Source organism: Bos taurus, chromosome 6 (genome assembly GCF_002263795.3).
Source record: "Bos taurus isolate L1 Dominette 01449 registration number 42190680 breed Hereford chromosome 6, ARS-UCD2.0, whole genome shotgun sequence".
NCBI lineage: Eukaryota > Metazoa > Chordata > Mammalia > Artiodactyla > Bovidae > Bos > Bos taurus.
In genome coordinates this window covers 112928220-112954233 of record NC_037333.1, presented here as the reverse complement: position 1 = coordinate 112954233, position 26014 = coordinate 112928220, and the positions used below count along the sequence as shown (strand labels likewise).

General features: G+C 46.1%; 2 protein-coding genes across 2 annotated transcripts in view; one reads left to right on the top strand and one right to left on the bottom strand.

The window, feature by feature from the left end:
- Positions 1-1811: 1811 nt before the first annotated feature.
- On the bottom strand, positions 1812-11579 carry CLRN2 (clarin 2). The gene is made up of 3 exons (NM_001193151.1): positions 11327-11579; positions 5063-5242; positions 1812-2077 (listed from the first exon to the last, which is right to left on the bottom strand). Exons 1-3 carry the CDS (start codon positions 11577-11579, stop codon positions 1812-1814), a joined length of 699 nt encoding a protein of 232 aa, NP_001180080.1.
- A 2743-nt stretch (positions 11580-14322) lies between these two features.
- The window catches only part of QDPR (quinoid dihydropteridine reductase), a 20145-nt gene continuing 8453 nt past the window's right edge, over positions 14323-26014 (top strand). The window contains 4 exon segments of the mRNA NM_001076492.2: positions 14323-14466; positions 17420-17512; positions 21191-21287; positions 24153-24293. Of these exon segments, the coding sequence (NP_001069960.1) occupies positions 14368-14466; positions 17420-17512; positions 21191-21287; positions 24153-24293 (430 nt within the window). The 5' untranslated portion in view covers positions 14323-14367.

The following is a 26014-nucleotide window of genomic DNA, read 5'->3' as shown; positions in this document are numbered from 1 at the left end:
GTGTTAGAGCAATATTCTAACCCTGCTGGGCATTCACATACTTTCAAGTCCCCTTTGTAAGGGTATGGCAACTCACTCCAGTATTCTTGTCTGGAGAATCCCATGGACAGAGGAGCCTGAGGGGATCCAGTCCATGGAATTGCAGAGTCAGACAGGACTGAGCGGCTAACACACTTAACACTTGTAATGTCATATGCCGTGCCTCCTTATCATTACTGACTTGACCTGGAATCCTTCTCCAACCTTGCTTCCTTTACCACTGGAAAAAGTCTCCTCTTCTGTCAGAGTTTAGATCGAGTGTCAACTCTGGGACGCACACAGCATCCCCTCCCGAAGCATGAACTCCTTCTTGTGTCCTTTCTCCATATACTGTTAGAACACTGATCTCATTGCTCTGCGATTGTTTGTACACCAAACATCAGGTTAGCCAAGTGGTTAAACATGTACCCTTTAGCTTCAGACTTCCCTCCATTTAATTCCTGACCTTGGCAAGTGATCCAACCTCCTTATGCCTAAGTTTCTCCATCTATGAAATGGGACTTAAGTAGTACTATACCAACAAACTTGTGCTGAGGACCTATGACTTACAGTATGTAAAGCTTTTAGAACTGCAGGCAGTAGCCACTCCAAAGAAGAGTGAAAAGTGAAAGCGAAAGTCGCTCAATCGTGTCCGACTCTTTGTAGCCAGTCCATGGAATTCTCCAGGCCAGAATACTGGAGTGGGTAGACTTACCCTTCTCCAGGGGATCTTCCCAACCCAGGGATCAAAACCAGGTCTCCCACATTGCAGGTGGTTTCTTTATCAGCTGAGTCACCAGGGAAGCCCCCAAAGAAAGGTGGTTATTTTCATTCTTACTGTTATTGTTGCTCTCTGATTCCTGTGTCCTATGAAAAGACTAGGTGTCTCTGGAGGTCAGGCATATTACCATCTTCCTCTTAGCATCTTTCCTAGTATTGAGTGAAATATACCAAGAGTCTCTAGACATTTCTTGGAATGTATACTGTCTTATATGTACAGGGTGCCAGCCAGTATACAAAGGCTGGCAAGACTATCATCCACGTAACATCACATTGTTGACAAAGGTCCACATAGTCAAAGGTAAGTAGTCGTGTACAGATGTGTTGGATCATAAAGAAGGCTGAATACCAAAGAATTCACGCTTTCAAACAGTGGTGTTGAAGACTCTTGAGAATCCCTTGAACAACAAGGAGATCAAACCAGTCAATCCTAAGGGAAATAAACTCTGAATATTCATTGGAAGGACTGATGCTGAAGTTGAATTTCCAATACTTTGTCCACCTGATGTGAAGAGCCAGCTCATTGGAAAAGATGCTGATGCTGGGAAAGATTGAAGGCAGGAGGAGAAGTGGGCAACAGAGGATGAAATGGGTGGATGCATCACCCACTCAATGGACATGAGTTTAAGCAAACTCCAGGAGACAGTGAAGGACGGGGAAGCCTGGCATGCTGAAGTCCATGCCAGTCAGACATGACTTAGTGACTGAACAACAACAAAAAACTCATTACCACATTGCAAGGTCATTAATATTCCCATTTAATAGATACTAAGTGAATCGCCCAGCATCACAGACAGGTGGCAAATGGCAGTCTCTAACTCCAAGATCAGTGAGAAAGAAGCACAGAGATGCTATAAATTCAGAAAGTTTTCTTTTCTAGTGCACGTACCACCCTCCCTCCTCCCACTTCCTTATTCTTTCTGCCAGTAACACAGACATCCTGGACTGCGAACCCTGGAAAAAGAAAAGGGAGGTTTCCATTCACACCAAAACCTGGATTTAGGTGCAGGTTATTAATACAAGATGTCCTCGGCCGTGACCGTGGCCTCTTCGATCTTGGCCTGGACCTCCGGCAGGGGGATCTGACTGATGGCCACCACAACCAGGTTAGTGGCGTGGGCTGAGGCGCTGGCCACGCAGATCCAGAAGGACTCCTCGTACTGCTCCTCCACCACCACGAAGCGAAACAGCTTCTCCCGGAAGTTGGCGATTCGTTCTGTCAGGTCGTGAAACTTTACCGAGGTCATGAAGCTGGCGATGGCCAAGGCCACGACTCCACCTGAAACCCAGAAAGTACACCCTCATACAGAGCCCTTTTTTCCGCAGTTCAACTCCTAGAGGTGAGGTGGCTTTTCTGGGGCACAAGCAACAAACTTTTGAGGTTTAAGTTGCTTGGCTGTGTCCGACTCTTTGCGATGGATCCCATGGACTGTAGCCTTCCTGGCTCCTCTGTTCATGGGATTTTTCCAGGCAGGAATGCTGGAGCAGATTGCCATTTCTTCCTCCAGGAGATCTTCCCAACCTGGGGATTAAACCCAGGTCTCCTGCATTGGCAGGTGGGTTCTTTACCACTGAGCCACCAGGGAAGCCCCTTAAAACATTTGGAGGGTGACACAAATTTTGATTTGCTTTTAAAAGCAGCAGATAGTTCACTGTGTGAGGGGCAAGAGGTGTGGGAATCAGCTTCCTATCAGATCAACTTTGAATCTCAAGCCCTCTAATTTTTTCTTTACCCAGTGCAGGGCACTTACCCACGTTGGATAAGCTCAATCTCTAACTAATTCAGCCTGTGTATGCAGACCCTGAGGCTATAAGGAAAGATGCAAGAGCATCTTATGGGGTGGACTGGAGGATCAACAGAGGGCTAGACAGTTCTCTCCTCTTTAATATCCTCCTTCCAAGCTTAGTGATAAGGAAAGATAAGAGAAGCAGGAAAGGAGAGGAGAGAGGGGCAGACTTCATGTCTTTCCCTATCTGCTGCTTCGGACTTCGACCTTCCGGATTCTCTCTGGTTCTTTTTCTCTCCCCATGTCTCTCTTTTGCTCAACTTTTCTCCTATCCTGATTTTAATTAATATTTTAAAAACACATTTATTATTCTCTTTCTTTAGATTATTATTCTTTCCTTGAAAAAAACTTGGACATCCAAGATAATCATAAAGATGAAAAGACAAATTTGCTTTTTCCCCTAAAAGTCAAATGAAAACATTTGGAACATTTTAGTATATTTCTTTACATTTCTCTCTTTTTAACAGAATTAGTATTATGGTACTCCTACTCTTTTACACTTGATTTTTTTCTCTCTAACTTGAATATTTTTTTTCCATGTTGCTAAATATTCTGTTACAGCACCACTTTAAATGGATCTATAATGCTTCATTCCAGTGACACACTTAATTAAGTTTAATTAAGGGTAACTTCATTTCTGGATTTCTAGATTGCTTCCAATTTTTGATATTATAAAGTGCTGCCAGAAACACCTTTTAATGTATATTTTTGTGCTCTTTTCCAGTTATTTTCTTAGCATAAATTACTGTTTGGGGTTGTTTAATCAAAGGCTATTCATGTTTTTATGCCTTTTAAGAGTCAAGTTTTGTCAAATTGCCTTCTTAAAAATACTATGAGCTTGAGAGTACTGTCTCAAGAAGGAAGGAAATTGACCTAGATAAGCATTTATTTAAAGAGTGAGATTGAACACTTTCTACATGCCAGTCACTGTGAGGATTCAGGCAGAGATATGCAAGTCTAGATGGGAGTGAGCCATGTCTATAAGAAATTCTACACGATGGTCACAGTCTGCAAATATAGGCAAGTATGTAATAACTGATTTACTGACGTTAGGTTCTAATGCATGATTAAGTAACATTGTTGTCATTGTTCAGTCCCTAAGTCATGTCCAGCTCTTTGCAACCCCATGGAGGGCAGCACACTAGGCTCCTCTGTCCTTCACTGTCTCCTGAAGTTTGCTCAAATTCAGGTCCATTGAGTCAGTGATGCTATCTAAACATTTCGTCCTCTGTCGTCTCCTCCTTTTGCCTTCAATTTTGCCTTCTTCTTCTTTTTTTTTTTTTTAAATCAACGTCACTTGTTTTTATACTTGCTGGTCATCCTGTATAAGGTAGTGAGGTAGTGAGGGTTTATTGACATCAGGACACCTTCACCATTTGACCTGGATTTTTTGAAATCATTTTCACGATTTTGTTACTTTCATTACAGGTGATTTTTTTTTCAATGCTGAACTAAAGGTGAATTAATTTCTATATACCATATACTCTCCTAAATTAACACACCTGCACACACTTATGCACATCTTTTGACTTGGGTTTTGTCTTGGAAAATAGGTCATGGTGGTCATAGATGACACCATGGATTAATGAAAAAACAAAAGGCTTAGACTCAGTTATACCTGGGTTGGAATCTTGCCTCTATTGCTCATGACTATGTGACTTTCAGTGCATCTTTTAACATCTCTGAGCTTCAGGTTCTTCATCTGTAACTATGGGTCTAATAATATGGCAGAGTCCCTTTGATTGCAAGGATATCAAACTAGTCAATTCTAAGGGATATCAGCCCTGAATATTCATTGGAAGGAGTGACGCTGAAGCTCCAATACTTTGTCCACCTGATGCACAGAGGTGACTCATTGGAAAAGACCCTAATGCTGGGAAAGATTGAAGGCAGGAGGAGAAGGAAGTGGCAGAGGATGAGATGGTTAGATAGCACTATGGACTCAATGGGCATGAATTTGAGCAAACTTCAGAAGATAGCGAAGGACAGGGGAGCCTGGTGGGCTGCAGTCCATGGGGTCCCAAAGAGTCAGACACGACTTAGCTACTGAATAACAACAACAAACATAGGGAGGTTGTGAGGGTTACAGAAAATAAGGACTGTGAGCCCCCCAGGTTCCTTCTCCTCTGTTCTTTGTGAGTTTCCTCCAGCTTCATGGCAGCAGCTCCCCTACCACTGGTCCCAGGGTCCCCATCTCTCCACCCCCATCTTTCTGTCTTCCCTTGTCTCTCATCCCAACCTCTTTGCTTCTCCAAGTCCTCAGCCACTCATACACACTAAGACCTGATTCTTCATGATGACACCTATTCTTCAACTTTTAGTAAGAAGGACATTGGTGCCCATCAAGAAGGTAACAAACCCAGGGAAGTGAAGCTTGAGGTGGGGTATTTTCACTCCTTCACACCTGCCCACCTGCTTGGAACTCAGCCTCCTGGTGATGTGGGCAGGAATCTCTCTCCCCATGGGGCCTCCCTTACCTGCAAGAACATTCCATAGACAGATGCCCCCAGGGCCGTTGACTGCCCGGTATGGAACTTGGATCATGTTGAGAATGGCAAAGCCCATGCTGACCAGAGCCAGCGCCAAGGCCAAGAAGAGGAGCAGCAGAAGTGTGACGTGGAGGCCTGCGTTGAGCTCTTTCACCAGGTGTGGGAAGACTGCAGAAACAAGACACAGCCAACATATCAGCCTCAGAGCTCAGCTTAAGGGTACATGGCCCAGGCTGCTTACCATGAAGGCGTTAGTACAGCAGAGTGAGGGCAAGGCAGCAAGCACTGGGCTTCCAAAAAGCAAGAGACTTCCCAGATAAATTTACCCCTTATCAGTTGCCCAACAACCTTCGCTTCCTTAGGGTGGATGCAAAATCAGAATATACCCCAGCTGGGTGTTTAAGCTGCATCAGCCTTGCGGCTCTGGGATCTGGTGTGAGTTGATCCACACAAGCCCCAGGGGGTGTCTCTTTAGCAAAGGAGCCTGGCACGAGAAGCAGTCTAAGAAGGCCGATCACAAAGCTTTCATCAGGGTCAGAGTGTTATTTGTCCAAATCTTTTGCAACCCCATGAACTGTAGCCCACCAGGCTCCTCCGTGCATGGGATTCTCCAGGCAAGAAGACTGGAGTGGATAGCCATTTCCTTCTCCAGGGGATCTTCCTGACCCAGGGATCGAACTTAGGTCTCCTTCATTACACATGGATTCTTTACTGTCTGAGGCACCAGGGAAGCTGCATAGTCCTATATACCATATGGTATACAGAGTTGAGAGTCACTGGCTTCAGTTATTATATATGAATGATTTAAAACAATGAAAGCGGGGACTTGCCTGGTGGTCCAGTAGGTTAAGACCTGGCCTTCCAGTTCAGGGGGTGCAGGTTTAATGCCTGGCTAGGAGAGCTAAGATCCCACATGCCTCATGGCCAGAAAAACAAAGCATAAAACAGAAGCAATGATGTAACAAATTCAATAAAGACTTAAAAAAATAAAACGATGAAAGCTAAAAAAATAAATAAAAACACCTGGGCAAGCCCCTTCCTCTGCCACTACTCTGAGGTTTCCACTGAACACTTCCTGGTCTAACCTGGGTCCATCCTGTGCACTCCCGCATCCCTGCTTCACTGCTTGGCACCAAACTGACCAGCCCGTCTCCCACCCCAACTGAGAACCAGGACTCAAAGCTTTCCTGGCTCCACTCTCTGCCTGACCCCGTCCCCCCGCTCCTTTGCTGGCTCACCTGCTCATTTTTATTCAGAGAAGGCTGGTGTCTGCCAAGTCTGAGAACAAGAATTTTTTTCCCTTTAAAGTGTCCTTTCCACTCAGAAGTTTCCAGACACAGCACAGTTACATCTTTAGTTCTGATCGAATTTTCCTTTTAGTTCTGTATTTCCATGTGTATTTATCTTCATGTGGTTATCTCCTCGGCCTGAGAAACTTTACCCTGGAAAATGAACTCCTTCCCATGGGACTTTTCCCTGTAGGACTTCTCATTTTCATTTCCATTCCTTATATCTCAGTGTCCTTTAGATTTTTATTTTTTATTGCAGACTCTCAGCATTTTTTTTTTTTTTTCATTCCAAACGTGGTAGCTTGTGCCTGATTACCTAATTGTTTCCTTATCCCCTTACTTGCTCATGCAATCCTTAGGACATATGACCAGCATAATAATCCTCACCAAACACTTAAAATAGAAAATCATCACCTATGTGATTGGCAAAGACCAAAGGTTCACTAATACACGGTGTTGATGAAGGTATAGGGAAGGAGATGCTGTCAAACCTGGTAGTGATATTAATTTATACAACTTTCTTTGAGAGGAATTTGGCAGCATGTCTCACTGAAATTTCACTTCTAGGAAAAGCACTCCCACATGTGCTCAAAGCTGTATGTGTGTGTGTGTGTGTGTGTGTGTATCAGATATTCCTTAAAGTAGCAAAAGGTTGGAGAGAAACGAAAATATGAATTGGTGCTGTGCTGATTCCTGTCCAACTCTTTTCAACCCCATGGACTGTAGCCCCCCAGGCTCCTCTGTCCATGAAATTTCCCATGCAAGAATACTGGAATGGGTTGCCATTTCCTCCTCTAGGGGAATCTTTCCAACACAGGGATAGAACCCATGTCTCCTGCATCTGCCGCATTGGCAGGCAGATTCTTTACCATTGAATCACCTGGGAAGCCCATGAATCAATAGGAGACTGATTTAATTAATTAAAGCACAGTTCACACAATATAGCTTTTGAAAAGAATTAATCATATCCATGTACTGGTATGAAACCATCTCCAGATTTGATCTAATAAAAAATCGAGAAATAACCATTACTATGATGGGCAAGGGCATTTTGGGGCATATGAAGTGATATGGGGGCTTCCCAGGTGGCACTGGTCCTAAAGAACCTACCTGCTAATGCAGGAGATGTAAGAGATGCAGGTTTGATCCCTGGGTTGGGAAGATTCCCTGGAGGAGGGCATGGCGACCCACTCCAGTATTCTTGCCTGGAGAATCTCATGGACAGGCGAGCCTGGTGGGCTGGGCTGCAGTCCATGGGGTCACAAAGAGTCAGACATGACTGAAGGGATTTAGCACACACACACAGCATAGCAGGAAAATCAGATAACTTGGATAAGCAAAGATGTAAAAATTTAGTGCTTGCAGAGCTGAAATTCTAGAAGCTTTACTTTGAATTTTCCTTTTTAAAAAAGAAATTATTTATTGGCTGCGTCAGATCTTCATTTCAGCACGTGGGAGCTTCCATCTTTATTTGCTCCCTATATTGGGAGTGTTGAGTCTTAGCTCCTGAACCACCAGGCAAGTCCTGAATTTGAATAAGTATTCTTATTGTGTACATATAAAAGCTACCTTGCTTGAATCCCAGAAGTGATTAATCAACCTATCAGCATCTCAAATTAGATAATTATGTTATTATTACATAATTTGTAATACCCTAGAGAAGTCCAGAGGTCCTTTTTACCCCAGCAAGGCAAAAAATAATTTAAAAAAAATTGATACATTAGATTTCATTAAAGTGGAAAAATTCTGCCTTATGAAAGACAGTGTCAAAAAAAACAACAACATGGTCACTGAATGGGAGAAAATATTTGCAAAAGACACATCTGAGAGAGGACTGTTATCTAAAATAGACAGTAATAAGAAAAGTGTGAGAGCTGAAGTCAGTTACAGGTCTGGCTGTGGATGGAATGTTTTGGGGTGAGAGGTGACGAGGGCCCCAGCAAATTGAAAATGATCAAGCACATACTACCTTTCAGGCATTACATCAGCTGCTTTTACAGAAATTATTTTCTTTATTGGTTTCTCTGATCCTCAGTTTCCTCATCAGTTAGATGGGCATCAGTAAGATCTCCTTTCCAGTGCAGAAATGGATGAAGGAAATGAACAAAGAAGGAAGCTTGTAACACTCATGTGTCACTGCTCAGGGATCACTTACTGCCTTTCTCTTTCCCGGATGGAAAGCTTCTAATGGCAGACACGCCTCTGTTTAGTTCATCCCTGTTTTCCTCGAATATCAGGCCCACAAATACTCTACAATACGGGTGAATATGTGAACGTGGCTAAATAAGCATCTGTCTCTTTCTTTCCACTCAAATGGCTAGGTTGTTTTGCTTTTATTTCAGAAAGTCTGGGTATAAACAAGGATCTTAATCATGATTGTGCTGCATATGTGAGTGCTTATATATGTGCTCAGTCGCTCAGTTGTTCCAACTCTTTGCAACCTCATGGCCTGTAGCCCACCAGACTCCTCTGTCCACAGGATTTCCCAAGGAAGAATACTACAGTGGGTTGCCATTTCCTTCTCCAGGGGATTTTCCCTACCTAGGGATTGAACCTGAGGTCTCTTGAGTCTCCTGCATCGGCAGGCAGATTCTTTACTGCTGAACTAGCTGGGAAGTCATCCTGTATATATAGCTCTTTGCTTTTCTCCCTGGTTGATTTGGAAACTGACCTTCCTGGGTGACTCTAGGGGAGACCCCTCTGAAGGTGGGAATGGAGGCTGTTTGTCTTACAAGACCTAACCAAACCCTCCTACTCCAGTTTACAAAGCACTTTCACACCCATCCCCCAATTCTCCTGATCTGCACACAGGCCCTAGGAGCAGGATTTTTTTAAATTTCTATGAATAGTAGTAGGTAAATCCTGATTCCGTATTGGGGGTGGTGGGCTTTGATGCACCCCCTAGGTACCTCACACAGGTAGATGATGTTGGCTCTAGGAGCTGTACATCTAAAGGTAGAAATATACTCTGCTTTCTCTTCAAATCATATAAATCTTTCACCTTTTACTAAAGGTAGCAAGACTCACTTCTGATGAGAATATCCAATACAGAATAAAAACTTTGCAAATTATCTACAACTGTTTAAAAAATTGTGCATCTCCCACTTTTTTTTTTTTGTATAAGTGGTTTGAAATAACCTTAATGCTACCAATAATTTTTTTTTTCCCCTGAACCATTTGAGGGTACATTGCTCCTTCAACCCTGAGTACTTCAGGGGCAGTTTCCTCAAAAAGGGCATTCTCTTTGACAACCATGATACAATTATGAAAATCACTAGGTCAACACTGGTGTATGACTGGTGTTTAATCCTGATGCCCGGTTCAAGTTCCATCGATTATCCTAGTGACGTCATTTACAGTAAATGGACCCAGCTCAGAACCGAGTACTGCACACAGTTGTCATCATTTCCTTTTAGCCTGTCCTATTTCTTTGTTATATTTTTTTATTTATTCATGTTAAATGTGTTTTCAGCTTTCTATGTAATTTTTTATTACATTTTATGGGAGTATAGTTGCTTTACAATGTGGTGGTTAGTTTCTACTGTACAGCACCATCAGATTTGCTGATATATTTTATCCCCTCATATTCTTAAAAGACCTAGCTATTTTTTCAGTATCCCTTGTCCAGTTTAATTTCTGGGTAAATATAAATATTCCCCAAGATTTTTCTTATTGCTATACCTAACAATTTTTAGTATATATATATCCTTCATGTATATAAGTGAAGCCAATTTGTATTATTTGTCAGTGGTTCCAGTTTTCTCTCTTTATGTTTAAGAAGATACTCTGGCTAAAGAAAGAAAGTGAAGTCGCTCACTTGTGTCTGACTCTTTGCGACCCCATGGACCGTAGCCTACCAGACTCTTCCATCCATGGAATTTTCCAGGCAAGAGTACTGGAGTGGGTTGCCATTTCCTTCTCCACTAAAATCCTGACATATAGAAATCAAATAATGAATAAAATTCCTTATTCCCTTGTTTTTCCATTATGTGGGTTACTTATGTATTTGTAGGCTACTGTTCTTACTGGTAATCTGTTTTATTCTGAAGACATGCAGAATATTGGCCTTTTGGGGTTGGCTTTTCCTTCCCAGAGGACCCTTCATACGCTGGGCTTGGATTCCTGCTCTGTTTACACGCAGAGAGGCTCTGACGTGACCTGGATGTCCGCCTGGCCAGGTCGGTACCTGCTCAAGTTCACAGACAGCAGCTGTGCCTGAGCTCTCCCTGCCAGGAAACAATGGGTTCGGGCTTTGAACCCAGGTAGTCTGATTCCAGTGCTCGGATGTAGAGCTCTTTGGCTTTTTCTTAGACTCTGAAACTTTTATATTAATATAAACAGAAGTGTAAGTCTCATTTCAGCAGCTGGTCTACACTTGCAGGCTAGACTGGCTGAGTGCACCCCAGTTGCATGGCCTGCATCTGAAGTCTGACACTGTTTCCTGGCTGGTTGACCTCATGCAAGTTAGGTAATGAAATCTCCGAGTGTCCGTGTGTAACCCTCTGCAAAATGGAAATGTTAACAATGCCTTCTTTATAAATTTGTTACAAGGCTTAAGAGAGAGAAGCCATGGAAAGCATTCTGTAGAATGTCTGACACAAGTAAGCACTCAGTATATTAATAGTGATTATTCATAGAGGTAACTACAAAGATCTACAAATCTCTGCAGAAAGAAAAAAAAAAAGATCTTTTCTTGATGCTGAACAAGAGTAAGTCCTTGGCTTACTGTGGATTTTGTCATCATGCCTTCGACTGAAGCGGCTCTTCAATTCTGCATTTAGACACAAGCCTACTCCAGTATTCTTGCCTGGAAAACCCCATGGGCAGAGGAACCTGGTGGGTGGGCCACAGTCCATGGGGTCGCAAAGAGTTCGACAGGCTGACAGAGCGCGCGTGCACGCACCCCATACAAGTATTTACAAATAAGCGTTCTACAGCAGCTCTGCGGCCGCAGTATACTCACTCGTGAACTGGGACTGGCGGCCCCCCAGCCCGCACTGCCGCACCTTACAACCGCGGAAGAGTCCGTAGTAAATGTCTCCGATGAATTTGACCAGCTCTGGATCCGTGGCGTTGACGAGGTCCACTCCCGTCTGACAGAGGATTTTCCCACTTAGCCAGTGGGGCAGTGCCAGGGCAACGATGATCAGGATGAAGGAGGAGAAGCTGAGCAGAGAAGCCAGCCCGTACCACGCCTTTTTGAACCATCCAGGCATGCTGCTGAGTGCAGGTCATGCTCCAGGGGGCCCAGCAACACCGGGGGTCCTCAGCATCTTCCAGACACTGGGTGATCCACTGCTTCAGGGTTGGCTCTCCCAGACGCCGGCTCAAGAGTTCAGGTGCGTGTCCTGGTCCTCCCTCAGCACCTGCCCCCACAGCCCATGTTTACTACAACCACAGGGGAAGTGTCTACAGGGACGTCTTCACCTGACTGCAGTGTGGAGGAGTGTGTTACCCAGGAAGTAACCCTATATCTTCCACTAGACTAAGGTTTCAGAAGACAGTTTAACTGTTCTTCATTTCGAGTATTTGAATAACCCTACTGCGGCTCTCTTAAGGACGAAGGAGCTATTAGCAGGCAAAATCAGGTAGATCTGAGTCTAAAGAGACAACAAGCAGTCTCACAAAATGCAAACGGTAGAAGGAAAACAAAGATGGAAAGACTAGCCTTTGAATGTTGCCAACAATGCGTGGTATCAGATGTTGATCTCTTTGATGCGTGCCTGGGCATTGCTTTCTCTGAAATGTCACTGCTGTCAGAACCCCTAGAAGTGTTATTAACACCATGAAATGACCTCTGTTCTCAACCCTTTTAATTGAAATGCGTCAGCAAGGTTTTATGATTCTTGAATATTATCACTGGGTGGATCCACTGTGGGTAAAATTGCAGCTTTGAGATGGCTGGGGCAGCCTGGACCCAACACTTAAGTACACACACACACACACACCCTCTTTATCCTTCACAGGTCATGTCATCTGAATGGGAAAGTGTTTTTCTAATGTTTTAGCAAATAATCTCCCATCACCCTGCTGGAGTCTTTGTCTCTTCTGATAGTGAAGATCCCCTGGAGGAGGAAATGGCAACCCACTCCAGTATTCTTCCCTGGAGCATCCCTTGGACAGAGGAGCCTGGGCGGCTACAGTCCCTGGAGTCGCAAGGAGTGGGACAAGACTGAAAGACTGAGCACAGAGTAGTGAAGGTATGTCACTTCCTTTTCACTTACAGGCACAAGGAATGCAATATTCCCTAATTTCTATCTTACACGGTGCATTTAAAGTTTTAATTTTTAGACAATTGCCGAATGTCAACTTCATGTCACGTGAGGCTGGCAATAGCCACTCAGATAGGTTTGGGGGCAGAGTGGGGTTGACATGGCCCAGTGAAATTCCTCCTTTGGTCTCAGATCTCTGGAGGGGGTCCTGGGGGTTGCATTGTTAACCAACAGGAGTTCAGGGAACCAGGCTCACCCCTGCTGGTGCTGCAACCCATTGTGGGGGGCAGGGGACGGGCCTTTCCAGACACTTCTTTCCTGAGGAAACTGAAGGTCTGAGTTGGGGCTGGAGATCAGGTCTTTGAAATGCTTCTTCATCACAATGACCTTGACATAGCAATTTTTTTTTTTCTGGTAATGAACAACATACTGTGAAATGAAAATACGTCCTGCCATATCAATAAACAAGGAATGAAGCAGCCATCAGTGATTGCTGGCCTCCAAAGGTGAATGAGGGCTCCCAAAACTAATTGTGACCCATGTCATCCAGTGGATGTAGCGGCTCCTCCCCAGGCTTCCCCCAGCCCCAACTGCTGAGGAGCTGGGAGAGTGCAAGAAGCAAGGTGAATAAGGAAACAGGATTGGCCCCAGATAGCTGAGGTGCATATGAAAGGAATGAATTCAGTGAGTACAGAGGCTTGCTTCTTCCCAGACATAGAAAGCCAAGTTCCTTAACTTGATACCTGATCTTTGATGTTCAGATTGCCTGCTCCCTTTGTTGCAAACTTATATGTAGCCTGACTTTCCCTCCTGCTTCCTGGGAGCAGTTTTCTCAGAGCTACTGAGATGCTGTCTCCCAGGTTCTGAGTCGTAAACTTGACCACCAAATAAAATAACTAATTTCAGGTTGTGAAAATATTTTTTAGTTGACAATTCATATAACAGGGCTTCCCAGGTGGCGCTAGTGGTAAAGAATCCACCTGCTAATGCAGGAGACAGACAAGACACAGGTTTGATCCCCAGGTGGGGAAGATCCCCTAGAGTTGTTCTTTTTTCAGTCTCTAAGCCATGTCGGATTCTTTGTGACCCCGTGAACTGCAGCACACCAGGCTTCCCTGTCCTTAACTATCTCCCTGAGTTTGCTCAAACTCGTGTCCATTGAGTGGGTGATGTCATCCAACCATCTCATTCTCCGTCACTCCCTTCTCCTCTTACCCTAGAGTAGGAAAAGGCAACCCACTCCAGTATTCTTGCCAGGATAATCCCATGGACAGAGGAACCTGGTGGGCTACAATCCATGGGATCCCAACAGTCGGACACGACTGAGCAACACACATACAACACATACACACCCAAGCTGTCACGGGCTTGTTGTGCAAAGTAAAATGAAACAGCACTTGGAGATCATGTCTCTCTCTCTCTCTCTCTCTCTCTCTCTCACACACACACACACACACACACACACACCACTTGGAGATCTCTTCACGCACACACACACAACCTGTCTCAGGCTTGTTGTGCAAAGGAAAATGAAACAGCACTTGGAGATCACGTTTCCCAGTGGGTGTCACGCCAGGGCGTTACTGAATAAAGAGTGCCCTCCTGCGCTCGGGGCGGGGGCAGGCCGAGCTCTGGCGGGTGGCGCGCGCTAGGCGGCAGCAGCGGGCTGGGCTGGGGCGCGGCCGCCGCGCGGGTCCCTCTTGGCCCGGAGGGCGGTCGGGGCGGGGCGGGGCGGGGCGCCGCGTCCGCAATCCGGGCGGCGGCGGCAGCGGCAGCCGAACGCGGCGGAGGGATGGCGGCGGCCGCGGGCGAGGCGCGCCGGGTGCTGGTGTACGGCGGCCGGGGCGCGCTGGGCTCGCGATGCGTGCAGGCCTTCCGGGCCCGCAACTGGGTAATTCGGCGGGCTGGCGCGGAGGGGCCTTCGGGCGCCGCGATGCAGGGCGGTCTGGAAGGGAGCTGGGGGCCGCTGAACCCCCCGAGACGTGAGTGCTCGCAGGTGCTCGCACAGGTCGACACGTCTGCGTGCGCACCCGGGCCGAGGTGCAGGGCCTTGCTCTGCCGGGAGGCTGGCGCAGGGGGCTCTGCTCTCCGGCCTCTGCGCGGTCCGGAGTGTCGGGCGTGATTCAGGACAGACCAGAACCGGAGGGAGAGGTCACGGGAGGGAAGGATCTGAAATCACTGCCTTGTTCACGGCCACTGGGGTTACTAGCCCTGTGACCCTGAACTGACCGCTTCATGTTAGCGAGCCTCATTTTCCCCATCTGTAAAATGGGGGTACTAATTGTATTTATTTCTTAGAGGTGTTATGAGGATTAAATAATCGGTGTCATTACGCATAAGTTGTAAATTACCTGACGCTGGTAAAAGCTATTTAAATGTTAGCTACTATTGATATACATAAGTTATTGATATATACCTGCTCAGTTGCTTCAGTCGTGTCCGACTTTTTACGACCCAGTGGACTGTAGCCCGCCAGGCTCTTCTGTCCATGGAATTCTTCTCTAGGCAAGAATACTGGAGTGGGTTGTCATTTCCTTGTCCAGGAGATCTTCCTGACCCAGGGATCAAACCCGCATCTCTTGTTTTGGCATGGTTTTTTTTTTTTTTTTTAAATCACTAGCGCCACATGGGAAACCCCCTATTGATATATATCCCTGTTCCATTAGCTTCCCTTGTATGTGATATTTTGAAAGCTTGCAAATGCCTTTTGTTTGGCAAAGTCTACTTGGAGTACTTGGCATCATGGGTAGGAGGGGCGCTTGTCACCGAGCCAGGGACCCTGCCCCTTGCCCTCTGCCCCTAGCCCGCCCCGCGAATTCCAGGTGGAGACTCCGCCCACAGTGTCTTCAGTTGCAGCGGCTTCTTGCTCAGAGACCCCCCGCTGTAGCTCCGGGAGCTTTCCTGGGGGTTTACTTGCCCGCAGCAGCAGCAGCCTGGGACCAAGGAGAAAGGCAGCCAGGGTTTTCATCTCGTATTAGTGTAGGAATATGCTTCGAAGGGTTCTGAATACCCACCATTTACCTGTCTTGAGATGTCTTCCCAGGTCTGCAGGAGGGGTGGGTGGTGACCATGGAACATTTAAGGACTGCCGGCCCAGGGCCAGGCACTAAGCTCCTGCACATCAGAGCCCCTCCATAGTCTTAGTTCCATTTAGTCTTTCCAGTAACGTTAATACAGAGTTAAAACATGTATATAGAGAATCTAGAAAAATGGTACAGATCCCTAGAGATCAAACCAGTTAATCCTAAAGGAAATCAATCCTAATATTCATTGGAAGGACTGATGCTGAAGCTGAAGCTCCAATACTGTGGCCACCTGATGTGAAGAGTTGACTCATTAGAAAAGACTCTGATGCTGGGAAAGACTGAGGGCAGGAGGAGAAGGGGGCGACAGAGGACTAGGTGGACACGAGTTTGAGCAAGCTCCGAGAGTTGGTGAAGAACAGGGAAGCCTGGGGTGCCACAGTGCATGGGGTTCCAAAGAGTAGGACACAACTGAGCAGCTGAACAAACAAAGCAAATAGCTGATTCAGGCTGTTGTGCAGCAGAAGCTAACACAACATTGTAAAGCAGTTATCCTCCAATTAAAAATACAGGGCTCCTGTATCTGTGTGTTACAGGTGCAGGGGCTGTGCTTCCTCTCGGGGCGGGGGCGGGGGGTGAACAGTGGCTGTCCTTTTCACGTGGTCAGTCTGGAGAGCTGACCTACCTGTGGCTCTGTCTTTCCCTGCCTTCCTTCCTGGGAGCTCTGGGGGCTCTGGGATGGAGCTCTTTCTTTGTCTCAGTACCCTCCTCGCTGTGACACAGAGCAGTGAGTGTTTTGAATGGATGCTGTGTTCTTCAAAGCTTGTAGGGGAGATGTTTATCTCTGGGGCCTTCAGACTGCAGGGCCCTGGATCTTTCTGAGTCAGCACCGAGCGTCAGCAGCCGATGTTGTTCAGTCGCTCGGTCGTGTCCTACTCTGGGACCCCATGGACTGCGGCATGCCAGGCCCCTCTGCCCTCCACTATCTCCCAGAGTTTGCTCAAACCCTATCCATTGAGTCTGTGATGCCACTCATCCAGCGTAGCATCCTGCATTTCATTTAATTCTGTCACTAACCCTGTTGATTGCTGACAGCCCACATTTTGCATGGGAGGAACCTCTGCCGAGTGGGTGGATGAGAGAGTCGCTGTATGGCAGAACCAGGATTCAAACTCTGACCTGATATCCATGCCCACAGTCATCCTTTCGTGCCTTGGGACAGGGGTTGGAAAATTCCAGTTCTCCACGGGCTGGATCTTGCCTGGCGCCTGTTATCACAGAGCCCAAGAGCTAAAAAGGAGTTCCCCATTTTTAATTAGTGAAAAGAAATCCAAAGAAGAGTAGCCACTTGTGAACATTATATAGAATTCATAATTCAGTGACTGATGTCTTCTCAGCACACAGCCAGGCTCTTTCATCGATTGCTGGGCTGTTTTCTGTGGCTGCTCTCTAGCTGTGATACCAGAGTTGAGTAGTTGCAGCAGAGGCCGTATGGCCATCACAGCCTGAAAGACTTAGCCTCTGGCTCTTTAAGGAAAGGTTTGCAAATCCCTGGTCTCGGGCAGCTCTGCACCAGCAGGGTTTGGCTTTCAGAGGTGAGAGTGGAAGGGGAAGAGGTGTTTGGAGGTAGTGTACTGGCCTGGGGATCAGGAAGGGGTATGCTGGCCAAAGCCGGAAAGCCTTGCAAGGGATGCTAGAGGTCAATTGCTAGGTCCTTTCGCTAGTGGGTTTTCGCTTAAGCCTCTAAACTGTCTCCAACTCCAGCATGAATCTGTCATGCCTGACTGCTTCTTGACCAAACCTGTTTTCTCCTTCCTCCAGTGGGTTGCCAGCATCGACGTGCAGGAGAACGAAGAGGCCAGTGCCAACGTCGTGGTTAAAATGACGGACTCGTTCACGGAGCAGGCTGACCAGGTGATTCCAGGGAAGGACTGCATGTGGGGTGGGGAGCCCTGGGGAGAGGGCTCCAGGGCGGTGTGTCCTTCCGTCTTTCAGGTGTCTCTCTAATTATGAGAGCCATTGTGCTCATCGAGGGAAATTTGGAAAAAGTGGGAAAAAAAAAAAAAAAGACAAGTAGCCCATGATCCATGTCCAGTTAGCTCACTAGTTAGTTCACATTTTGGCCCATTTTCTTGTGCTTCCTCTGCATACTATAAGTCTTACAGGTTGAGATAAATTCGTATTTTATAAGCTATGGTCAGCTTCTCTTTTTTCAATTTAACTTAGCTTGAATTCTTTCTCAAATCACTTAATAACACCTCTGTGTCAACTTGTAATTTTTCTTTGTATGGATTGGTCACAGTTTCTTTGGTTTGTGCTTGTACATTTAAACTTTTTTTGCAATTTTTCTTTTTTTACTCTAACTTCTTTTACTTACTAATGTTAAGAATACTGTGGTGAACATCTTCATCTCCCTCTCTTATTTATTGAAGATACGTTCCAGAAAGCGGAGCTCCCCCTAAAAGCAAGAATACTAACAAACTAGGTCGTTTCCAATTATAAAGTGAAAGTGACAATGTTAGTCTCCGAGTCACGTCTGACTCTTTGCGACCCCGTAGACTGTTGTAGCCCACCAGGCTCTTCTGTCCGTGGGATTCTCCAGGCAAGTGTACTGGAGTGGCTAGCCACTCCCTTCTCCGGGGGAATCTTCCCGACCAGGCGTATTGTAAAGAAGTCAGGCAAAACTCTACAGCTATATAGATAAATTGTGAAATATCCCTCTTTCTCCCTGTGACTGTGTCCCCGAGGAGGAACTGTTGACAGTTCGTTGGATGTCTTGGTATAAGTATCTGAGATGCTCTTAAGCAGATCTGTATTTCTGGAAGAGCCCTTCCCACCAGCTGCATGAAGGATGTGCTATCTGTGGTCTTCATGCCAACCCTGCAGCCCACAGTCAAAGGAAACCTCCTAATGATTTCTGTGCTTAATGATGTTATTGGTTTTATTGGACTTAATAGGAAAACTTGGAGAAGGCAATGGCACCCCACTCCAGTACTCTTGCCTGGAAAATCCCATGGATGGAGGAGTCTGGTAGGCTGCAGTCCATGGGGTTGCTAAGAGTTGGACACGACTGAGCTACTTCACTTTCATTTTCACTTTCACGCATTGGAGAAGGAAATGGCAACCCACTCCAGTGTTCTTGCCTGGAGAATCCCAGGGACAGGGGAGCCTGCTGGGCCACCGTCTATGGGGTCGCACAGAGTCAGACACGACTGAAGCGACTTAGCAGCAGCAGCAGGAAAACTCAGTATGGCTTTGTTGTGTGTCAGACATTGTAAGAAGTGTCTTATTTGCAATAAGCCACTTAATCTCTTTAACACCCCAAAACCAAGTGTCTCATCGTATCTCCCTTTTAGAAATGGTATGGAAGCCCCAAGTATTTGCTCAGACAGGTCGTAGGTAGCAGAGCCGGGATTTGAACCTGGGCTCTGGTAGGGGGTGGTGCCTGTGCTCTTAACTGCATGTTAAAGTTGCTTCTCAGCAGAATAGCTTCGTGTGAATAAAGCAATGAAAACTTAAACCAGATGTGAGGGAGCCCCTGGGCGTGGACAGCTGCGGCTCCCGCAGCCATGGTCCTCTGCGGCCAGTGTCTCTCTTGCTCCTCTAGTTGCAGGTCTCTGATGTCTGCATCCCATTTCGGATGTGAAATTGTCCACATCTAAGACTTGACTATACGGTGCATCTTTAGGATGAAGATTGGGAAAAGCTTAGCTTTTAACATCTTTAACCCCTCCTGCACCTTCTCGTCCCCTAGTTGCTCAATCAGGAATTTCTGGACAAACAGCATGACATCCAGGTTTTGAATCTAAAGCTCTAGAAGAGGAAGTCCAACCTTAGGACATGCAAATTAGGGCTTCCCAGGTGGCGCTAATGGGAAAGAACCCATCTGCCGGTGCGGTGCGGGAGACTTGAGGTGCAGCTTCAGTCCCTGGGTGGGAAGATTCGCTGGAGGAGGGCATGGCAACCCACTCCAGTGCTCTTGCCTAGAGAATCCCAGGGACAGAGGAGCCTGGCGGGCTATAGTCCATGGGGTCGCAATGAGTTGGACACGACGAATGAGCACCCATGCAGGCATATTTAAATTGGCCCCCTTAGGCTGAAAATTCACTAGTGACAGAAGATGAAGAAGTGGGAAAAAAACTAAACCTATAGAAGACTGTTGGATAGGCAGAAGGAAGAATTTAAGGGTGAGGAATTTTAAAATGCCTCATTTTAATTTTATTATAAAAATAGAACACAGAGGTGGTAAATGAAAAGAAAAAGACGAATCAAGCAGGAGCATTGTGCTTCCCTAAAACGTAGAGCACAGATTGTGTGCGGGTACAGAGGTCAGGGGAGATAACGCAGCTGCTGGCAGATGAGATCTTGCTGTTGGCAATGGGATGTGGCTTAGAAATGAAGGGGAGGCAGCCAGGGAACCGGGGTAACAGGAGGAAGACCTCAAAAGCTAGACCAGGGTTATGTCAGGTACTTGCCAAGGGATGGTCAGGAATCTACTTAAATTGAAAGATTTTGGTATAGAATGTAGAGGAGAGGAAAGATTGGTTTTCATTGCCAAATCGGTCTCTATGAAAGAATAATTTATTTCTGGCCATGCCCCGTGGCTTGCGGGATCCTAGTTCGCAAACCAGGGATGGAACTCATGCCCCTGCAGTGGAAGCGTGGAGTCCTAACCATCGGACCGCCAGGCAGTTCCCCTGAAAGAGTGATCTGAGGCTCAGAAATTGTTAGGGAAAGCCGTCAGAGACTGAAATGTTACTGCTGCGAGAATTCCACTGTCCTGTGTTAAGCTGCTTCTTTAGAAGGTTGATCTTAACAAAGTTGTTGACAGGGTATGATCCTTTGAGCCATTCCAGGAAAATATGGAAAAGATTCATGCATGATGGCCAGGGTTGTGTGTCTACTCAGGGTTTTGTTTCAATAAACTATAACAAAAGACATGTGTTTGTTTTTAACACCTTAAACATTTTAATCAAACAGAAGTAGAGAATTAAAATGAACCCCCATGTATTCATTGCTTACCAACATTTTGCCGTGAATTATTTTTTATTGCTTTTTTTTTTAAAGGAAAAAATTTCTTTTTGGCTTTGGTTTTTTTTTTTGGAGTTACAGTTAATGGGATGTTTGTATTGGAGGGAGAGTAGAATTGATTATCTCAGATTATGATTCTGTGATTGGCAAAGAAATTCTGGAAAGAAATATACCAGAAATCTAGCTATAGGCAGTGAAATCCTAGGTGATTTTTTAAAAAATGTGGAATGGTTCATGAATTTGTGTGTGATTTTTTTTTTAAACTTTTCCTACTTTATTTATTGTTTTATCCCAGGAATGTGTACGTCTCCACCCTTTAGAATATTCAGAAGACTCTAGGTTGCTTTATAAAAATCACACTGAAATGCAGTCAGGCTTTACTGTCCAAAATGTTCATTGTAAATTGGTCCTGCACCTGATTTTCAAAGTGTTAATTGCCAGGTACTGTGAGCTGACTTACAAAGAAGTGAAAGGTCAGTGGAGGTGACTATAGCAACGGCAGGCGTCAGCCTGTCGAGGTTTACCTACCACCTGTGCGTCTTCTCTGGTCCTCTGTTTCAGGTGACAGCTGAGGTGGGGAAGCTCCTGGGCACAGAGAAGGTGGACGCGATCCTTTGTGTGGCTGGAGGATGGGCCGGGGGCAATGCCAAGTCCAAGTGTGAGTCCTTTTCTGAGTTAATCTTTCACCTGCTCTGCTCTTTGTCCAGGTGCACGGGTCGGGCCTGTCCTATGTGCCAGGCCGGACGTTTTCCTGTCTGCCGCCCAGAATCTTTCTAGTTGCTGTAAGGTGGGGATCAACACCCCGTTCTACAGAGGAAGCAAAAAACCTCCCATAAAAGGGGTCAGGGGGCTTCCCTGGAGGCTCAGCAGTAAAGAATCCACCTGCAGTGCAGGAGCTGCAGGAGGCTGGGGTTCCATCCCTGGGTCACAAAGATCCCCTGGAGAAGGGAATGGCAACCCACTCCAGTACTCCTGCCTGGAGAATCCCATGGACAGAGGAGCCTGGCGGGTGCAGTCCACAGGGGGCAAGGAGACACGACTGAAGTGACTTAGCACGCGAGGACGCTCAGAGGAGTTAGGGCAGAGGGGCCTTGAGATTAAAAAGGAGACAGGACGAAGTCAGCATGGTCCCCACCGCAGTCTTTCAGGGCTCGTTACTGGGATCTGGGAAAGTGAATGGAATGGAGAGATCATTCAGAAGTTCACAACTGAGCTTTTGTTGAAGCTGTGAGTTTATTTGCTATTTTTTTCTCGTGAACATTTTCAAATATACAGAAAAGATGAAAGAACCATTCAGTGCACACCTTTATGCCCCTGTCGAGGTTCAGTCCTTGTTAATGTTTGCCATACTCACATTCTCGTGCTTTCTCGCACACGTGTCCTCTGTGTGTGTATTTTTGCTGCTGTCGTTAATCATTTGAAAGTGCTTTGACACTTGACTGTATTTCAGTATGTGTCTCCAAGGATTAGGCCATTCTCTCGCGTTAGTGTAATACCATTCTCATACCTAAGGCAGTTACCAGTAATTCTGTGAGATTAATAGTACCAGCTCATGTTCCACTTACCTCAGTCTATTCCATAGCTGTTTCCCCTAGATTTATTCTAATCAGGGTTTATGTACGGCATTGTGTTACTGTTTGTGTCTCTCAATCTAGAATTTTTTTTTTTTCCCGTGATAGGCTTGGCAGGTCCAAAGCAGTTTCCATGTAGAATGCCCCCACCCTGAATGTGTCAGACCGTTTCTTTATGGTATCATTTACCTTGTTCCTCTGTCCCTGGTGTTTCCTGTGAGCTGGAAGGTAGGTCTGGAGAGTTGCTCAGATTCAGGTTAAATACTCTGGAGGTGAGGATGCTTCCTGAGTGATGTGGGCTTCACTCTGCACCCCTGTGAGTCCTCATCGTATCCCACGGCCTGCTCCGCCGTCCATCCAGAGTGATGCCGACTTTGATGCTGGGTCAGGCTTAAGGCAATAGATCTCCATCATAAGGTCCATTTTTCTATTTGCAATTGTGCTTTGGCATCATGTATGAGTATCCTGTTCCCAAACACCTTGAGAAACCCAAATTCCCCAGAACTAGTGGCTGTAAACATCCACTGATAATCAGTCCCTCCACTGGGGCTTGGAAAATGGGAGTTTTCCAGTTCTATCATTGCTTCTACATTTATCAGCCGGAGTGATTTAAAAAGGAATTGATTTTCTGTGTGTGCATGCACGTGTGTGTGCTCAGTCACGTCCGACTCTTGGCGACCCCGTGGACTGTAGCCCGCCAGCCTCCTGTGTCCGTGGGATTCTCCAGGCAAGAATACTGGCATGGGTTGCCATTTCCTTCTCCTTCCCTGCGAACCACACCTAAATGTGAAATTGTCAGTTTGTCCGTGATCGGCTTGGCAGAACACCTGTTGGCCTTTTGCGTATTTTGGGAACAGGAAGTTATAATTGTGGGTCCACCCTTTTCTCCCCTAGTTCTTCTTAACGGGGAAATGCAGTGCCTTGGTCATCACCCACTGCAGACCCTCCTTCTGTATCAGGAGGGCTCTGTCTCTGGGTCACGGGTGCACTGGGTTCTGTGTATCCTGTGAGGGGGGAAAGGGATGGTCATTCAGCTGGTAATGTGACCTCCCTTACCAGTTGTTCCTCCTCACGTCTCTGGCGAGGCCAGAGGGTTAAAACAAATGCGAGATGGTTGTTATTTCAGCTTTCTTTTAAAGAGTCTTCAAAGTTGGCATTAAACTTTCAACCATAGAACACTGTCACTCCATGGAAGCCCTCTTTATGTCGTCATAGTCCCTGAGATCTTTTTATCACAGATAAAACTTGACTTAGACATATAGGTTCTACTTAAAAATCTGATGTCCTTTATATATTTTTGTAATTTTAAAAATTATTTTTTTGGCCTTACCACGTGGCTTGTGGGATCTTAGTTCCCCGACCAGTGATCGAACCCAGACCTTGGCCGTGAGAGCATGGAGTTCTAACCGCTGGACCACCGGGGGAGTCCCCTAATGCCATTTATAAAGTAGGGCAGTGTTTGAATTATAGCCAGTCCCACCTATCTGTTAGCAGTCCTCATTTATTGGTTGATGTTTACCAGTTTGGCTTCCCTGGTGGCTCAGATGGTAAAGAATCTGCCTGCAACGCAGGAGACCTGGGTTCAATCCCTGTGTTGGGAAGATCCCCTGGAGAAGGAAATGGCACCCCACTCCAGTATTCTTGCCTGGAGAATCCCATGGACAGAGGAGCCTGGTGGGCTACTGTTCATGGGGTCCAAAGAGTCAGACATGACTGAGTGACTAACACTAACCAGTTTGCAGGTGAGGAGGCTGAGGCTTGGGTGATCACGTGGCCTGGATTTGAACCTGCATCTCTGAGCACAAGCCCTGGGCTGTGTGTGTGTGTGTGTTAGATCTCCCTGCAGACCCAGAGTGGCCATGGGGGTTTCCTGGAGTGTTGGGTGCTGGGGGTCAAGCTCACCCTTCAGTTTCTTCCTTGTGAATGCTGACCTCGTGTGTCTCTTTGCTCAGCGCTCTTTAAAAACTGTGACCTGATGTGGAAGCAGAGCGTGTGGACATCCACCATCTCCAGCCACCTGGCCACCAAGCACCTCAAGGAAGGAGGCCTCCTGACCTTGGCAGGGGCCAGGGCCGCCCTGGACGGGACGCCCGGTGAGCCTCCGTTACCCCGTCTGTGAAATGGGAACGCTCACACTTTCTCGCTCGCTGGGGTGCTGAGCGCTTCCGTGGGAGGGGGAGTATTAGAGTCCTTTACTCTCCAGGGCTGTTTGCAGTTGGGTGGCTTTTGCTCCCTGTTAGGCCCACATTTTTTTAGGGGCAGCGCCCCTCATCTTTTCACAGGCATTGTCCTCACAGTCATGCTGGCCAAGGACCACTGTCCTCTGGCACCGGCTTGTCTCGTGTGTGTATGTCTGGGACCCACCCAGGGAATGGGTGGTGTTGCAGTGACTCTCACCTCATTAATATGGGCTTTTCCCTGGTAGCTCAGATGGTAAAGAATCCACCTGCAATGCAGGAGACCCAGGTTCAGTCTCTGGATCAGGAAGATTCCCTGGCAAAGGGAACGGCAACCCACTCCAGTTCTTGCCTGGAGAATTCAGATAATACTGAGTTTCGAAGTCACTTTAGTCGTGTCCGACTCTGTGTGACCCCATAGATGGCAGCTCACCAGGCTCCCCCGTCCCTGGGATCCTCCAGGCAAGAACATGGAGTGGGTTACCATTTCCTTCTCCAATGCATGAAAGTGAAAAGTGAAAGTGAAGTCGCTCAGTCCTGTCCAACTCTGAGCGACCCCATGGACTGCAGCCTACCAGGCTCCTCCATCCATGGGATTTCTTCCGGCAGGAGTACTGGAGTGGGGTGCCATTGCCTTCTCCGAATACTGAGTGACTAACACTTGTACTGAAGTGCGGGCAGGGGATGGTTAAGACTTCACCATCTGAATTTAGTGAGGGGTTGGGGACAGTTCACTCTCCCTTTGGATTGGGATAAAGGGGTTTAAGCAGGGAGTGGGGAACATAGTTCAGGGAGCCAGGAACTGTCTCCACTACCTAAATTAAACTCTTATAAAAAAAGAGGGGAGTGTTTTTGGACCTCTTTAGTAAGTGGTGAAACCTTGAGCATTTTTTGAGTTTTTGTGTAGTGAACTGAACTGTGAGGCTTTTACAAATTAATCATTTTTTTGCCACTCATTTTATTAGGTTTCACAGAGAAAGTGATCTTATAAATCCATGGCTCTTGCAATAATTCACACTGTGTAAATGTTCATTGGTAGTCTGGCTGAGATCTGATTTTTGTTAAAATCAGAAACTTGAGAGAGTAAATACAGAAATGAGGAATAGCTTGACATTGAAAAGAGAAAACCCTAGGACTGAAACACTAATTTTTCTGAAGGACGAAACAGCTTTCTAGCCTTGCTTTTGGTTTATTAGTATCATTCTTTGCTTATAGTTTCTGATACTGGTTAAGACTATAGGATCTGGAACTATACAGGTTGGTTTCGTATTGTGGTTTTGCCGTTTGGTCGCTGTGTGATATTTGGCTAATTACTTAACCTCTCTGAGCCTCAGTTTTGTCATTTGTATAATGAGAAGAAACAGTAATACCTCCTTTATATGGTGGTTGGGACTTGCACACATCTTAATGGATGTAAATGGTTTAAGATAGGTATTGCAGAGAGTCAGCGGTAAATGTGAACTGTTATTATTTACTCCAGTTTCTTTTTGCTCAGTTACTTCTTTAGATGTTGATAAGTTTGTTCCTCTTTTAGCTCTTTAGTTAGACGTTGTTAAATTTATTTGAGTCATGAAATCTTTTCACTTCTATTCAGACTCCAGAAAAATCTGGGGAAGTCTATGAAAGCAGGCGATGAA